This window comes from Anneissia japonica, unplaced genomic scaffold (assembly GCF_011630105.1).
Source record: "Anneissia japonica isolate Jap-2015-1 unplaced genomic scaffold, ASM1163010v1 scaffold287717_len1600092_cov198, whole genome shotgun sequence".
NCBI classification, from domain to species: Eukaryota; Metazoa; Echinodermata; class Crinoidea; order Comatulida; family Comatulidae; genus Anneissia; species Anneissia japonica.
In genome coordinates this window covers 147,124-165,448 of record NW_022755469.1, presented here as the reverse complement: position 1 = coordinate 165,448, position 18,325 = coordinate 147,124, and the positions used below count along the sequence as shown (strand labels likewise).

Below are 18,325 nucleotides of genomic sequence, written 5' to 3'. Positions count from 1 at the left end.
AGCATTGGAAGGCAAGTGGCAGCTTTCCTACAAATGAATATTATCAAATAATTTTGCATGAATTCTAGATATTTGATAATGATTTATCAAAGATCTTATTGCAAAAAAAAAGTCTTTGCATTGAAATGGTCCTTCATTGATATTACAGTATTTCTTGTTGTAGTTTATTCACACCATTCATGTACTCAAACCATTCTCTTTGTCAGGCTATAATTTTCCCTGTCTTTCAATTATAAACATTTCTGTAGCCTAACAGTAGATGGGAGAATTGACAGGCATTACTGTCATAATAATGCCTTGGATAGCATTTTATGATGACTTAGCAATTTTAACATGACCTTTGAACCAAGTGTATCCAAAACATTTATGCTGAATGCAGACATGGTACCTGAAAACAGGATGTTAAGTGTAGCATTGTCTGCCTGAATAGCCGAGAAATCATTTTTGTCACTTGCCATTTTGAAAGTTTATTATTTATATAATACAAAAAAAAAAAATTTCCCTATTTACTGTTAGTAAAAGTTTGTCTTTTCTTATCTGCAGACATACAGTATTAGAACCACTACCGGTATTTCATTTCATTTCATTTATTTTCTATCATAAAACAAGCTTAACAAACAGAACAAGCTTAACAACAAAAATTATTAAGGGGACAAGATAAGATAAGATACACACTTAATTGCTTTAAGTCAGAAATTCAGTTCTCGCATTAAAATACAATTGACAGTAAAACAATTAAAAGAACGATCAAATATATAAAAAATATAAAAATTACAATGTAAAAGAGATATCAAACAACGACCATTAAAACATTATAAGTCACCAAAGCATTATTATTATTATCAATATTGTTGTTATTATCAATATTATTAATATTATTATTATTATTATTATTATTATTATTATTGTTATTATTATTATTATTATTACTATCATTTTTCATTTTCACCATCATTATTACCATAATTCATCTTTTAAAAGTTTTGTTAAAAGCTCTAGCACCTTGGGGAACGAATAGCGGCAACTTTGGGACCAGAAAAACTGTCTCCTTTATCGGGGTGTTCCCTGAATTGTTGCTGGCCATAGTGTTAAAAGATACAATTTTCCTCATTCCATGCCTTAAAAAAGTGCTCCTTAATAGGAGTGTCCCAAAGGAGAAGGTGCTACTGTGCTGTATTTGCATGAAATTTAATATTCTGTTATCTTTCCCTCTGGCGTCCTTTTGTTTGAATTTTTGTTTTATTTTGAAAGTTTTAGAAAACTTGATTAAACATGAAATCAAGTTGTGAGTGTTTTTCTGCATAGCAGCCATTCTCCTACTATTGTTTTATTCTGCTCTAATTTAGGAATCAGTAGAAAAGTTCAATTGTATATTTATATGAACTTTGGCCTATGCAACCTCTTAGTACAATCAATAAGATGTATGCTTATCAAGGACCTGGGAATTGATGATTAAAACAGACCTGGGAAATAAGCTAGGGCAATACCAATAAACATTGATATTATAAGGTGTGAATTGAACAGGTTGCAACTTGCATTCACTTTCACAACCTTTTCATTTCACAGTTTCATCTGTCAGTGATTTTTACTAACCTTAAGTAAAATTTTTAAAGAAATAGAAGTAAACATTTTTTTTCTGACTGCATGTTTCATATGGATGGAATGTAAATAGTATATAATTTCCAAATACTAAAAAGTGAAATTATTTCAAATTATTTGACTGTATTAGGCACTAATCCAGCAAAAAGCATGCTAAATTATGCACCTTACAATGCCCCCGTTCATACAGGAATGTTGTTGGTAAATTTGACAAAAAAAAAAAAAATTGGTGTGACCTGCCAGTTTCATATAATATTCTTCCTGAACTTTGCTCAGGAAGAATAACCCATGCATGTGCTAAAATCCTACTACTATCTGAGTATGTAAATCCAAAACAGTGGGTGCCGTTTGACCAATGTAAACTTGCCCTTCTTCGTTTGCCAAATTTAATCAAATGCAAATGTCTTCAGGTCCATAAGCTACAAGGATGGTATACACATAAAATAAAAATTGATGAATTAACACACAAAACCGATCCTAGATCCATTTTAATCAAGACCCTTAACCTTATTTCCTATTAATTCAGTGAAACAAATTCTGATGTTTATAACAGTTAACAGTACAGTACTTTGATTTCAACTGTTTATTGTTTAAATCTGCAGACCATTGCAATGTTATATTTGGAAAACGTGATTTTAAGATTAAATTGTAGTAAACAAACACATTATTGCCTCCCACATATGGAGGGGGCGTGCTATTCTAGGTAGTTATACAATTAGTTGAACTCTAGATTTCACTGACATGTTAGGCTTTTTCCAAAAATGAAATTTTCGAATATGGATTATATTACTGTTAAAAATTAAGCACTAGAATATAATGTAAACGATTGTTTTATGTTTGAGCTGTATTGAAAATTGTCAACCTAAACTGAGATGATCCCTGAAATATATTTGTGGTTTTTGGAAGTCTACCTTGAAACTAGCCATAGTATTTATAAACATTAATGATGATAATATTCTTATAAGATTGTTGAGATGACCACTAATGAGGCAAAAATATTTAAGGCTGACCTGGATATGTTTAGAACTGACCTTGTTGGGATCACTACTACTCTAATTTATTGTATGTATTAATTATTATATTTTAAATGTGCAGGGTTTGTTAATTGTCGCCCACTCAGTTTGCAAAGATCCTATGTATCTAAACAAAATTGTGCAAAGAACAGATCCTTGCACTTTGTTTTAATATAATTCAATATTTATCAGTGATATAAGTTTACAAGGCCCAACAGAAAATGTCACCTGCATGTCTTCTGTGGTATTAAAAAAAATTATGGGGAAAAATATTTAACTTAAAAATTATTTCAATAAGAGTTATTTTGGAAATAATTAGTAGATATTGTTTAGGATTATCTCAATCATGTGTTTTACTTTGATATCAGTGCACCAGCAAACAACCCAAGGGTGGTGATAATTGGATTTCGCAACTAAATAAAAACCCTTTCTCCCTCATCACATTTCCAGCCTTGCCTAAATAGTGTGATAAACTACAAGGCCTAATAATTTATTTTTATGTGGCCTAAAATTCTGAAACACCACTTTTATTTAAAAGTTGACTGGAAAAAAGGGATAAATTCCATTCCTCTTTAAATTTTCTAAAGCCTTTTGTTTGTCAAACAACATGTATATTTAAGCATAATAATTATTTGAGCTAGTATTTATTTATCCAAAGTGATTATAAAATATCCCATTCTTATTTAAGTTGCAGACAAACAGAACAGAAATTCCAAATCTTGTTTTTCTAACATTTAAATTCAATTTTCAAGTTTTTTTTTTACATTAAGAGTACATTATACATGATTAGCATGTTAGAGAGACTGTCAATAAATTCAGGCGAATCAATAGTATAATAGAAATACGGATGGTTCACTCTTATAAGAAATTAACTTAATCCCCCTCCCCCCTAAACATTCTTCAGGGGATACAGGATTTCATCTTAAACATGTATTCTCATTTAAATAATATGTGATAAAATAACCTAATAATTTGTGAACACTAAGTGTAGGGGAACAGTAGATAATTAGCATAACTTGAACTTAAATCCATTTATGCATTACCAATAAGGAGCTAAAGGCTGTATAGCCTGTAGCTTGGTGTTTAAAACAGTTGTGAAGTGGCATACATTTGTAATAATGTCTTTTGCATTATAACAAAATATCTACCCTCTCTTGGCCTCATATGTTAATAGATTAATTAGCAACGCTACAATTTTTATGGAAGGTGTCTGGTGATGCAGATGACCGTGAATACTCTGCCATTTCTGTCAATCAATCAATCAATCAAATTTATTTCAGAACAAAATCCATGTACAGTATTACAAAGAGCATTATAACCCACATCTATGTTGTGGGACTTCGGGAGTCGGCCACTAGCAGAATTCCTTAAAAGGGAACTAGTACTTTTTTTTATAGAGGGGATGTCATTAGTAATAGAATCAACTTTAAAATCGTTTTTTTTGACAATTGTTAGTTATTACGATTTAAACCTTTAGCAGTGTGATATCAATGTAAGGCACTGTAACAAAAAAACGTATCTCAGATAAGAAAGTACAATACATACTCCCAAGTATTGAAATTTGTGCAAAAAAACATATAGCGCCACGCTATGCGATCTTTGGTTACAGTACTGTACCTTACACTGATGTCTTGCTGCTAAAGGGGGAAAATCGTAATGGCCTGTAACTTCATAAAATTTGCTAAAAAACGATTTTAAAGTTGATTCTGTTAATAGTGACATATCAAAACTCCCCTCTTTAAAAATAATCTTCTTTCTAATTCCCTTTTAAGGGAGGTTTACTGATCTTTCTTTACTGAAATTAAAATTATTTCCCACTAGATATCATCCTGGTATTTCTGAGGTATCAGCATTGTCATTATCCCTGTAATTATCATTATTTTTATCATTATATAATCACATCAATATCTTATTTTCTATATATACTGTGTTCTGCTAAAAAGCGTGGAAAAAAAAGGTGTTTAAAATTGCTTGCATATTATTATGTAAGTTTTTAGTTAAATTATTGATAGTTATTTTTAAAATCCTTCCCAATTATCAGGTAATAATATTCCTAATTCTTTTCATAGATATTTACATTAGCTAGTACTACAGTAGTATAGTAATCAAGTTAAGGATTTTCTTTAATAGCATAGTAACTGACTAAGTTTAAATCATGATGTTTCATCGATTAAACCTACTTTAAAATTCTGTTTCATTTAAATTTTTTCAGGCTTTTCAAGATTTTTTAAGACAGGCAGTACAATGTTTAATAATTAGCTCTACCACTGATTAATTTAGATTTTCTCTCAAAGCACCAACTCATATTATTGCAAGCAAGCATATTGTTTACTCATTTGCAATTTTTCACACAAACATAAACTTTTAAGTAGATCCCCATACTATACATATTCCATTCAGGAACAATGCATTAGAATACAATGTATTATAATCTCAAAATGACCTTTGGTGAATGGTCTTTAGGTGTGTCTATTAATACGCTGATCAATTGGTGTATCAATCCGGTGTCACCTGTTCCATTCACAAGTTGCAACACCATGGTGATATTCAGTAGATACGTTCATGAGTACATGTAGGGCTCTATTCGGTTGCCAATCATATTGTGCACGAGAACATTTGTCGTTTTTACATCCACCAACAAGGGCCAGATAGAAAATGTTTCACGTCCCCTACCTTACCATAAATCTTCTTTTTTTGTAATTTACTTCTCCAGTCCAAAATACCCTAAAAAATTTAGCCAAAATTCTATACTGTTTGTGGTCAGGCCATCTTTGTACAAAAAAAAACAAATAAAGGGCCTTATCCTTCATGTATTGAAACTTCCAGCGAGGGCGTATACTTGTAAATGTGTTCGTAATTTGCATCACAATACAACTGACATTTATTGAATTGATGGTATAAGTGCTATGTGTAGATAAGTTAACAATTATATTTAAGTTTGTTATTACGAGGTTACCACGGTACTCAACTTTGCGTTCGGGGATTTCTGAACTTGCATTAATTGTTATGATAATATGCATTTATTTCTGCTATTAAAATAAACTATTGAAATATGAACTATTGATTATAAATAATAGATAAAGTGTGGGCTATGCATTATTATATTTTCAAAGGAATTGAAATATTAATGTATGCTTAAAATAAGCTATGACACACGGTAAACTTGTGAAGCAGTGCTATATACACTCACCCTTATTAGACAAGACTTTTTTTATTTCTTTTTTTTTATTTCATTTCATTTCTTTAGGCATGAGCTCCAGGGATATGCCAATCAGCGAACTTTACCACTATCCTAGGTGGCATATCCATTAAACAACAGGGGACTGATTAGACCAGTACATTGGGATAACCCCCTACTCTTTTTCCTACTATTTCCTTCTCCATTTGCTAAATAGGAAAACAATTTTTTTTCTTCCCTCCTCTGACAATCTTAAAAAAAATAAGTTAGCGAAATAAGGTATAAAAAAAACGCCTGGCCCACCTAAAATATTATTAAAATCTAGATCAGAGCTTTTTTTGGCGAATGTATATTTTTTTCAAGGAGGAGCTCAGAATTCTTGTATGATATTGGAAGAAAAGTGCATTTAATATGTTAACCACGCATTTTACCGCTGGTCATTCAACCTTGTTGGTATTACTGTATATGATTATTATTTTTATAATGCAAAATTTTTAATGAAATTAATGTAATTTTTTATTTTGAAGTCAAATTTACCATGGGAATTGACTGTATTTTTTCCTTTGTTTTATTTAAGATTCAAGACCACAAATCGATCAGTCCAAGTTTGATATGGATGACGCTGAAGCTGCTTCCATGCTTATTTCTCTTGGAAATTCTCGTTCAGGAACACCCTGCTTCAAACCAATCCAAACACCTATACCGCCCTCACCCAGGTCATTAACCCAATCACCTCAATATAGAATCAGGCCGTTGACATTCAGTCCGGTCAACCATCATTCTAACACGTCTCATCATAACCGGTACTGGAGCTCTAGTGCGCCAATATCTGGTAGGTCTTCGGTGGACAACAGCTCTCCCGGAAACAGTCACCGATTGAGTGCTGGACAGACACCAACGTTCCAGAGCAGTTTGAATTTTGCGACTCCAGTGAGTCCGAATAAATTAAAATCACGTATGGAACAGGCAAGAGCAATGACAAAACAATTGGGTGGAAATAGCGACGAGGCAGGACCTGAACATTTGCGATCCCCCTCTTATCAACAAAGCACGTCATCTCCACATCACTCACACATCGTCTCCCCTCCACAGATCATATCCCCACCAGCCCAGACCTCTACGATATCAAGCGAGAAAGCCATTCGATTTGAGTTTCCATCACCTCAGAATGATAAGCTTCGAGCAGCACTCCTTGCTCCCAGAACTGAGAAACCGATTGGCATGCAGGAGGTACAGACCAGTACGCGCAAAGAGTACGAGAAGACCCCATGCGGCGGCAAACCACGGGATAAGGTACTACGCAATACAATGAATCAGTACATGGCAAAGACAGCCAGTATCTCTTCCGTGGCAGGCTCCGTAACAGCTCCTACCCAAAGCCAGGCTCCCATTACTTCATCAACATCCGAACAAGAGTCGGTCGTGCCAGCCCACCCTACACCATCCTCTCTGTTACCAGTCATGCCACCTGGTGTTCCAGGTTCAAACAAGGACTCAAATGGACCAAAGGCTGCAGGTAATATTTCTGACAGGCTACCCAATCAGTAATATCACTAATTTATAAATTGTTTTTCAAGTTTAACATAGGATTTAAACCCGAAATTTATTATAAACCTTAACCATTTTGCCACCATACGATGTTGATTCTTGTGTTTAATTATTGTTTATTTTTGTTGTTGTTGTAGGCTGGAATGGTTTTAACGTACCACCTGGACATGTTCCAGTATTCCACTGGCATTCCTTAATCCCCATTTTCCCCTCGAATGGCGTAGAGAAGAACAACAATTTGGAGGTAGAGGAACAGCAGTTAATACAATCCACAGGTAAGTCCATTGACAAAAAACCTTATTAGTGCTTGATGTTCACAGTGAAAAACCATATTTACCATGGGAGATCTAAAGAAGATAGTACTTTGCATCCCTTAAAACCCTATACAACAAAGTCATTTTATAGGGTTTGGGGAGTGGAGAGCTGAGGAATGAGGACACCACACGGTTGTGGGATCTTCTTGGCACCAGGGGTTGACTGTACTATTTTCTTTTAGGTGGTGTTATTTTTTTATACAGAGAATAGGCAATTAGTCGATTTATCCAGGTAAGTATCTTACTTATGGACTTTCAACATCACAGCTGATTTGTGTATTCTTTTATTTGTGGATCACCTTAAAGCTTCATGACCATGTTTAGGCATGTCATGTTTTTATCAAATAAAATTTATTAGTTTGGACAGGACTTTAATTTTCTGTCGCAATTGTGTTCTGCTGTCATATTCTTTGTAAATAGGCTTTTAATTTAAATATTAGTTAACAATCTAGAAATAAAATCTAAACCATCCTGTCATGACAGGCATTTAATTATGCAACATTGATTTCCTCCAATAGGCGAGATGCAGGTGGCCAGTCCTGATACCCAGGCAAGTGGCTCATTAAACAACTCGCCAATCAAATCACTCAGCTCACCTCCAAGTAAACGAAGGTCACAGTCACTCAGTTCATTACCAAAGGACTTGTCAGATAAGGAGCCAAAGAGCCCAAAAAAGGTAACAGTGTTAATATTTTCAGTTTTTATTTTACAACTCCAAGTTTTAATTATTTGAAGGCTGATTTCTCAGATATTGTTCTTTAAACAGCTGTATGTTTAAACACTTGTAAATTCATAAGGAAATGTTAGATTTAAAGGATTCTTTTACAATTTTATAGCTCTCATTTTCATCTTTAACCCCATATTAATAATTAAACATCAATTTTTGCGACGAGTAACTGGTTTGGCTTGTCTTTGCCACATATGTAGTCATATATAATAATAAAAAAACTCTACTGTGTCCATAAATGCTTGCGTTAATAACATTGCAAGTCTCAAAATCGCTACTTTTCCTTTTTTTTCCCCTGTATTGACTATAATAAATATCCAGACAGACATGATTAGTCATAATTTATTATAATTCTGTTTTTTTTTTTCTCTTGAACACAGAAGGATAAATCACATGTACGTAGGCCCATGAATGCATTTATGATTTTCAGCAAACGTCATCGTGCACTGGTTCATCAACGTCATCCGAATCAGGATAATCGTGCCGTAAGCAAGATTCTTGGAGAGTGGTGGTATGCCTTAGGTCCAAAGGAAAAGCAGCAGTACCTGGATCTTGCATCACAGGTAATGCAAGATAATTTACTTCTCATAAAATTATTCAGATATTTATGTATATAAATGAGGGCCAAAGGTTGCCAATAGTGAATGTAATATTGTCTTGGATATACACCATTTCATCAGGTCTTCTGAAACAGCGCCTCCAATGTCTCACAACTTTCACTGGGTGACATCCGTCCAAAGCATCTTGTTTGCCAATTTCTTTTTTCCGAACACATATTTCCCTATTTTATTTTTTATTTTTTTTTTGCCATTATGTTTTCAAAGACTAGCCTAGATCTAGGCTAACTCACTACAACAAGAAGGTCAATCACCGGTCACAGCACAGATAAATATTAGTAACTACGTACAGCAAAATGTCTAGGCCTTGGGATGTCCCCCAGTGGTAGTTGCCAGGTTCTCGGAAATGTAATTTCAAATTTATTAAAAATTGTGTATAAGCAGTCATCTTTTATGCCACAGATATCATAGATGACAGGAATTGAATTGGCCAGTAAGCTGGAAGCCAAATGCTCTTCTTTTTTCAAAAATTTTCCACATAAATGTAGAGGAACTTCAACCTCTCACCCCAGCATTACTATAACCAGAACTCTAAATGGACACATGCTCTCCATATTAGAAGCTCAAATTCTAGAGTCTTTACTGCCACATGTGTTTAGTTATAGATTACTGTATGCAATGATATTGCTCATTTATGACTTCACGTATTCTTGCAAATAATCAGGCATTTTGAGAAAATAGGTTCATATGACCTTGCTGCATAGTTTATTACCCAAGCATTGATTATTCCTTCATTATAATAGATGGTTTTTCTTTTCAATCAAACCAATACAGAAAAAAAATTTATTACACCACTATGTTGATGGTTCAAGCATGTTGAGATTTACAAAACCATTAAGGATTTTATTGGTAAAAGCATCACTGATTGAATGCCAAATTATTCAACCATTACTTGACAATTAAACAATGTATTTCATTCCTAATGTTGATTCTTTTTTTTTTTATGACAGTAGAATGTTACCCACGTATTTTCAGTAATGTTTCACCACTAACCTACCGTAGTGGTTTCAACAACATTAACAGTTTATGTTCATTCCAAATCAATTTGTTCAAGGAATGTATTTCATTTCCTTCAATCTAATAAATAACTTCGGAAAATCTATTATATTGAAGGTGAAAGAAGCCCACTTTAAAGCCCACCCTGACTGGAAGTGGTGCAATCGAGAACGCAAGAAGTCTGGAGGCGAGGGGAGGAAGGAAGGGGACAGAAAACTGTTTATATCGGATATGGCCAGCACAAGTGGTATGCTCCGATAAGAATTTGACCTTTTAACTCCAATTTTCAGCACCAAAAAAAGTGCAACATATGTAATACATAATATTTTAGTATGTAATTCTTAATTTTAATATGTAATAATGTTACAGGTAATAGCATATTATATTGTTAATCATACAAACTGATATTTCTAAAATATTATACACTTAAATGTAGACTACCCTTGCTGAAAATGGACTATTCTATAAAGTAGGATATCTCCTGAAAGAGTGTTAGAAATTACCCTGATATATAAATTATAGGAATGTCTCATTCCAAATTAAAGGGTAGTATGTATGGCTCTTACAACATTACCTAGAAAATTAACCCTTATTACAATTGATATATTTATTTAGACATAATTTTTTATTTCTGCAATTTATAATATACTATTTTTAATAAAGAAGTAGCTTAAATATTAATATACTATTAATTTTAAATTTTATGTTTTATTTAATTGAATAAATCAAATCAGATCTGTCAAGTCGATGTAATTTATATGCATTTAATGGTTAATAGAAATAAAAATATAATTGTGTATGATTGTGATTTAGATTCTGTTATGGATGATGATACGCCAGTAGTATTACAAACGGTTGACCTGGAGGATTTGAAGCCAAGCACATCAAATAACCAATCAGATCAACAGGCAGCGGAACAAAGGGTAAGACCAGTGGTTGGTTGATTCCTTTATTCATTAATTGTCATTGTCATCATAAGTATTATCATTACGTCATCATCATCTTAATCATCATCATGTATCTAACACTTTTTTTTTGTTGCTTTTTGAATATTTGTGGCGATGTAATTGCTAATTGCTTAGTGGTCTCTGATGTGAATCTAATTAATTTCCACAGATCCAACTGAAGTTGCCAGCTAAGAAACGTTCCCGTAGTATATCTGGTTATGCGGCCACAGACCCTTCAAATAAGGTAGTAAAATTTGATCAACAGTAATAATCATCTGTGTTGTTTATTAACTGATGGCATCATGGCATTGCATCATAATGGGATGACATCATATTTATGATGACATCGTTAATATTTTTCCCTCATGTAACTAGCCTCTTACTCCTCAAACATTTGTAGCTCAATTATATATGTCGTCCAATCCTTGCATTAAGTTTTTTATTACATTACGTTGTAAGCATTGTAAGATCCAGATGTAATGATGTCACATAGTGTTGGCATTGAGTTCTCATTGTCCTCTGAATTTTCATAATGGTTTGGGTTGATTCTGTGTTGTGCAGGAAACACAGGATCGTCAAGTAATTTTGTCTAAGGATCTTGTTGCCGTAAAGATCGAAGCTCCCTATTTAGGGAGTCAGTTGTCTTATAGCACTTGCATACAGTTAAACTTGCCGAAGTTGACTTTCCCTAACTCAAATAATTTCTAAGTCGATCTTATTTTACTTGCTGTCTTCTCTATTATTTAACGATCTGTAAGAACAATTTTTTAATGTCATTTTGGATTCGACTTAGGCAAATTCAACTATAGTAGTATTCATGTGTTGCTCTTGTGTACAGGATACTGCTTCTGAGATGGAGATCAAGCACTTAATGGAAGGAAAGACAAGAAGACGCACTGAGTCGGAGGAAACATTAACAGATGATGAAGGAATGGTGATCTGTGTCGATCAGGAGGACGATGATGTTGTCAGTAAGTAAAAGACTCCAGAGGGCACTGTATTAGAATTTCAATATATATTTTGGGTTTGTTTTGTGTTTTGTTTAGTAAAGCATGTCCCTTTCATGGGTCACAATTTTGAAGTTGAATAGCTAGGTGGTTAAGATGCTTGCTTTCCAATCCCAGGGTCCTGGGTTCAATTCCTGTCAGTGTTGCAGAATTTTTTTCTCACGACCTCTACCTCCCTGAACCCCATATTGAGATTTAGTTTATGTAAAGAATCATGTATGTATGTTTGTCTTGTGTAAGGGATTGTCACCTAAAAGTAGGACATTGATATATTTGCTATTCACAATCGTTGGTGCATGTGTTGTGTGCCTAAATAAATAAAATAAAATAAAAAAAATTTTGTAAATGTTATATGAACATATAATGTTATATGTTGTATGTTGTATTGTTATGTTATACTGTATTGTTAATGTTATTTCTGTTATCAATTTTTTGAGGATGAGGAAAAATGTAAATTTTATTGATTTGCATCATGCTTAGGTTTTTCTAAACTTAACTATGGGCCCACAGAAATGCACTATTAATATTAACAATGCTCAAATAAGCGTGTATTTGATATTTGACTATTAGTGAATTGTTTATACAATGTTGTTTTTTACAGTTGATTCTGGAAGGGTAGAAATGCGTAAAGCAGATACCATCGATTTGCAGTGTGAAGAGAAAGTTGCTGATAGCGATCTTGAGACAGAGTCAGATGATGAGTCAGCCATGCATAACAAAGCTTTCCCCCAGCAGCGATTTTCACCCATGGTTAAACCCATTTCCGACATCACATATCGGCCCAAACCAATCAAGGCCAAACCAGAAAACAAGACAACTATCAGAGGAGATAATGATCAACTGGACGGTTCTTCTAACAGTATTGAAATCAGGGCTAGGCCTGTTGGCGGTGTGAGTGATTTTCAACCCACGGGGGCGGTCTTTAAAGCACACTCACCAAAAGGGCGTGATCCAACCCCAACTGGTATGGCAAAAGCCTTCCATGAATACCAACCGATCAAGGAAACCAGTCAAATGTCATCAGGGAACACTAACTATCTGCAGGGTAAAAGAATAACAAAGGAGATGTTCGAGGGAAAAATTGTTACCACTGAACCTCTGAAAAGCCATGAGGTCAAGTCATTCCTAACAAACGAACAGAAGTTGATCATAAATACAAGTAATGCACCAACTTCAATGCAATTAGCGATCGGTGCCCCTGCCTTGATCTCCACCGCACCAGCCCAGATCGCCAAAGTAAATCATTCCCAGCCCATATTCCTGACAAACTCTCCAGTAATGGCAACACTGACCCTAAATCCAGCTGTCACTAATGGTCCAGGCACCAGTAATAGTAATATTCAGGGTCAACCTTTGGCCATCATTGCTGATCAAACCACAGTTAACTCAGCCCATAACTTTCTGCAGCCTATCACAAGCATGCCATCTCAGATCTCAAACATGGCTCCCAGACTGTTACAGAGTTCACAACCGACAATTCTAAGTGGTGTCATGGTGGATGCTAAGAATAATGTTATCCCAGTCCAAGGTGGAGCTGGCGTACAATTACCAGGCAACCAGATGCTGTCCTTTGCCAACCCACCTGCATCTGCCCAGGTGCAGTATATTATCCCAACGAATGAAACTAATGCAGCACCAAGACTGCAACTGGCAACTGCTCCAAATCAGGTTGGCAGCCGGCTCCAGCTTGCCCCTGGTGTTCAACTTGGAACCACTCAAATACAGCCTCAACCGGTTGCACAACAGGCCACTTCTTCTGGGAACATCCTCACCACACAGCTCCTACCAGGCAACAAGGTGCAGGCTACGATCCTGCCCTTGCCATCAGCAACTTCGCAGGTTGTCAACTTAGCAGCTCCAGCTACCCAACACGTTGCAATGGCTGCCATTTCAAAGAAAAAGCTTGCTGTGATTAAGCAGAGCAGAGTAGCCAGCTCACCACAACCTTTAACCTTGATGTCCCAGCCATGCAGCCCCAAGGTGACAGTTGCTGCTGGGTTTCCGATGACAGGTGTCCCTAGCAACCATCCAGCAATACCTGCAGTCTCAATGCAACCTAAACTGCTGCTGCCTTCACCACCAAGGTATGTGACCCTCAAGATTTTTTTTTGTTTCAGGATTAGACAGAAAAATAGATTTTCACAATTAAGTACAGATTTTACATTTAATTCTGCATATCTATTTCAAAGGTAAACAAACATATATGTCATATGTTGTCATATTTTTCTGAATTTTGTAGTTTTATTATTTAACAAGTATTGCAGTATTTGACTGCTTATACCTGAAAGATCAACAATCATTATTCATTCATTCATTTGATTTCTCTTGCTGCTTAACTAGAAAAAGTGCCGTTAACCAAGGAGGCCAAGGCCTGCAATATGGCCCCTGGAATAATCTTAAATATTAAATAATTACTAATATTAAGCAGATGATGATTATATAATAAAAATTTAAATGCAGACAATAGTATATAAATGAAAGGTAAAGAGTTAATAATGGAGAATAACACATAACTTGCAGCACCATTGTGCTGATTTGCTTATTGGACTGGTGGCAAAAACGATCCATTGCATGCGCATCCTGGCTTTGCATTCTCTATAGAATCGCGTCGACTGACGACCATCGGGCGCATGGATGGCCAGGCTTACAAGAAACTGTTTTTACCTTACAGGTACAGCATTATTCAATCGGTTGATGGAACTCCATCATCTCCAATTGTTATTGCGGCACCTGAACACCTGAAGCCAGTAACACCAAAGGCGGTCATCCCACCAACTGGATTTGTTTCTCAAGGTAAAACAAGATTCAAGATAATGTTATTGTCAAATAACAACATTGGAAAAATGTATTCTGTACAATTCGTACAGAAAAATGTATAAAAATATGTTTGCCATATTGATAGTGTGGGATTCTATAAAATCACTGAACGTTAATAAAAATTATCGCAGAAACCAACCAGCACTTACTTAGCATCTTCTGTTCATTGGTATTTAAGATGGGAAGTAATTATTTTTCATTATTTGTATTTACAGGTGGACGTAGTCAGGGTAGTAACCAGCAAGCTATAAGACCAAAGCCATCAACATCGTCACATATTATGCTCCCCCCTAAGAAGGTACGAGCTGCTCTTGCAACAATACCTGTGGTGACAACCTCACCTGGTGTCTCTTCATCACCAGTCATCCAAGTTGGTACAATGCCATTGTCCACATCCCTGCTGCAGAGCAAACCTCTTATTGCAACCACAATAGCTAATGTTCCAACAGTGATGACATCGCAGACACAACAAGTCCAGGGTTCACATTTACCAAAGCTTCTCCCAAAATTACCAGTTAGCAGTTCGGGACCGAAGCCACAATTGAACACTTACGGAACAGCTCCAAGCCATCAGTTGAATGGTGGCCATTCTGTGAAGGGCAGAATTTCTGCTACTTCAACTACCACCATGAACGTACGTTCAACTCATGAGGGCAACACACTGATTATGAAGGGCATTACAACGACAGGCATCACAACAAAATCGGGAACCATACAACCCGGGGTAGAGCCGACATCGGTTGTGTTGAGCCTTAACACGGTACAGACCAGCGTGGAGGATGTAAAGAAACAGTTATTTAGGGAAGCTAACGGCCAAGATGGGAAAAGTGCAATGCCTGATGGGAAAGGTGCAATGAATGAAAAAAGTGATGAAGAGGTGGTGCGATGCAGACAAGGAGTGGTTGCAGAGTGGAAGGATAGTAGGGATGTGGGACTGTCGGCATCATATGCCTCTAAAGACTTGGACCAGACTTCAGAAGAGAAGATGGAGTCCACAGAGGCTACAAACAGCACAGGACCGAACGGTTCTGAGGATAGGAAACATCGTGCTTGCAAGGGCAAAAGGCAAAGTGAAATAGTGGCCGAGCTTAGGCCACCAAAGAAGGATAAACGGGTAGGCAGTAACTTATTGTTTATCTTTAAATCATTACTTTTTTTAGTATAAATTATTTATACTATCATGTTATTGTCATTAATTTTATAAAATTATAAAAATGAGAAAAATTTTGGATATCACTTCTAATAGTAATAAAGAAACTGGAGATAGAAATCAACAATTGTTTACAATTAAACAGATCGTCTGGATAATTCAGTAAATTCACCTGATGGGAACTTCTTTTTAATAGGGTCCACCTAATAAATTGATACTATTGATAAAATTAATATAAAAAAGTAATTATATTAATTTATGATTGATTTATAATTATGAGTTTCCTGTCTTGTATCTAGTTATACAGGGTTCAAGCTACAGAAGACACTAATGTAGACAACAAGGCAAAAAGTGATACTAATGGTAGAACAAACTTAAGTGGTACTAAGGAAGAGGAAAAAGAAATGAAAGTAAATAAACCAAAGAATGGACTTCAGACTAAAGATGAGGAAATTATGCAAGCAAGTGATGGAAGAGCGACAAATGCCAGTCAAGCAAAGAACGGAGTTATTAGTTCGGTCCAGAGTTCTGAGGCTGGGAATGTGGGAATCAGAGAATCGCCTAGTAAATCTGTCATCGGACAGACTGCTGCTGACGATGGAATGGAGAGGTAGGCTATGGCATTTGGATATGTATTTAATTTATTTATGGTTTGGTAGGCTATTTAATAATTTATCAAACTAGAAATCAGCTTAAGTTCATCTTAAGTCCATTTTTTTGCTTAAGTCAAATTTATCAATATTACCTTAACTTAAAAATTGCTTAAAATTAAAAAGTCGATTGTACTCATGAACCATCTAAGACGATTTTAAGCTAAGATTTTGCTAAGATGGTATGATAAATCAGCTTTAGATATTTGCTTAGGGACTTCTAAACTTTTTTGACTAAGACATTTGCTATGCTGAGATTGATAATCCCGGGCCTGCTCAGCTTGTAGTAGTCCCTGTATGTGCACTGAACTGTGGTAATCCTTTCCGACCTTTGGCACTTGGTTGAATTTCATCACTGCTCTCCTTGGGATCCAGTGGAAAGGTTAAACTACATGTTACAATATATCATAGAGACCCCCCTCCCCGCTTTAAAGTCATACTGCAGTTACCAATAATGGTACAATTAAATGCTTTGTAATGTTGGTTTTATTTGGTTTGCTTAGAGTTCTAGAAGAAGTCAATTTTGAAGCCAGATTTGCACAGTTGCCAGAATACCATCCGGATGAACATAAACACAGCATCAACTCAATCCCGCTGACCCCAAAGGTCATCGTCAGTAGCTACAGGCGTAAACGAAGGAATTCTCAGAGTAAGTTTGGATCTTATCAGCCGTTCCTCTATAGTACAGTATACTGTAGTTCCTTTGTATAAGGCCACCACCTTAAACAAGAGGACCAAAAAAAACCAATATAGAGCCTGTTGGCCTAAGCTAGGCTAGGTAGATCTAGCTTGTGCTACAGCCTAAAATCTAGCCAGCATTTTGATGCTAAATTTCAATTCAATATACATTTTAATTTTTTCTGTTTTGGTCAACAACAGGTAGCATGGATGACCCAACATCACCAAAGTTGCGGTCACCTCTGAAACACCAGCCCGCATCAGATCCAGGATTTTTGGGAAAGGATGAAAATATCTTTAAGTTTGGAGAGAAATCTGGTACAGGCTTGGAAACTCTGGCGGAAGCAGCTTCTATGCAACGTTCTGGTACGAGTTTATAATAACATATAATAATAACAAGACAAGAAAAATCCTTTCACTTTAAATGTAATTAGAGATTATGCATCACTGCAGATCTCCTCCTAAATTATAATAATTTTATGGTTACTTGTTACTTGAAGGTGAAGATGCTGATGAAGATGTTGATGACAAGTCATTGTCAAATTCACGAAAGATACTTGATCATCGCAGAATTCTGGTTATGCAACTGTTTCAAAATCATGGCTACTTCCCGAGCGGTAAGTTTGTTTTGATTCTAAATATTTCCAATCATTGTCTGCGCCTGGACAACACTTTGTTTCATATCAGTTGATCTTCCAACCTGATATTCTGTCGAGTCAAAGCAAGGTAATTCAACAAAAGGACGCACATCTCCGCTCTCGAACATAGCGCGTGCGTACAGTCCTTTGATCTTTACTGTGGCATCGACAATCCGATACTAGTTGCGAGTACAGCCGTCAATTATTAGTCTATGCGTGCCATTCGTTTTATGGTGTTAGTTTTTATTTTATTAATTTTGTGTACTTCGCAATGTCTGTTATATTTGATTTTTTTTTACCGCGAGCTTGTTAAATGCTGCTATAAACTGCAATTTGATTTGTGAAAATTGACTAAGAAAATGAAAAGTTATAGCAATTCAAAATTTACGAATTTTATAAAATTTCATGTTCTTATGTAACATTAATCTGTCATTTTGACAATGTTG

At 35.4% G+C, this 18,325-nt stretch overlaps 1 protein-coding gene across 1 annotated transcript in view; it reads left to right on the top strand.

Moving 5' to 3' along the window:
- Positions 1–18,325, top strand: part of LOC117123445 (protein capicua homolog) — a 30,454-nt gene that overhangs the window by 9,393 nt on the left and 2,736 nt on the right. The window contains exons 3-17 of the mRNA XM_033269359.1: positions 6,368–7,306; positions 7,476–7,613; positions 8,171–8,328; positions 8,760–8,942; positions 10,110–10,239; positions 10,806–10,915; positions 11,109–11,183; positions 11,778–11,910; positions 12,548–14,030; positions 14,618–14,739; positions 14,979–15,877; positions 16,213–16,523; positions 17,067–17,212; positions 17,443–17,607; positions 17,742–17,858. Of these exons, the coding sequence (XP_033125250.1) occupies positions 6,368–7,306; positions 7,476–7,613; positions 8,171–8,328; positions 8,760–8,942; positions 10,110–10,239; positions 10,806–10,915; positions 11,109–11,183; positions 11,778–11,910; positions 12,548–14,030; positions 14,618–14,739; positions 14,979–15,877; positions 16,213–16,523; positions 17,067–17,212; positions 17,443–17,607; positions 17,742–17,858 (5,109 nt within the window). The remainder of the gene's footprint in view (positions 1–6,367; positions 7,307–7,475; positions 7,614–8,170; positions 8,329–8,759; positions 8,943–10,109; positions 10,240–10,805; positions 10,916–11,108; positions 11,184–11,777; positions 11,911–12,547; positions 14,031–14,617; positions 14,740–14,978; positions 15,878–16,212; positions 16,524–17,066; positions 17,213–17,442; positions 17,608–17,741; positions 17,859–18,325) is intronic.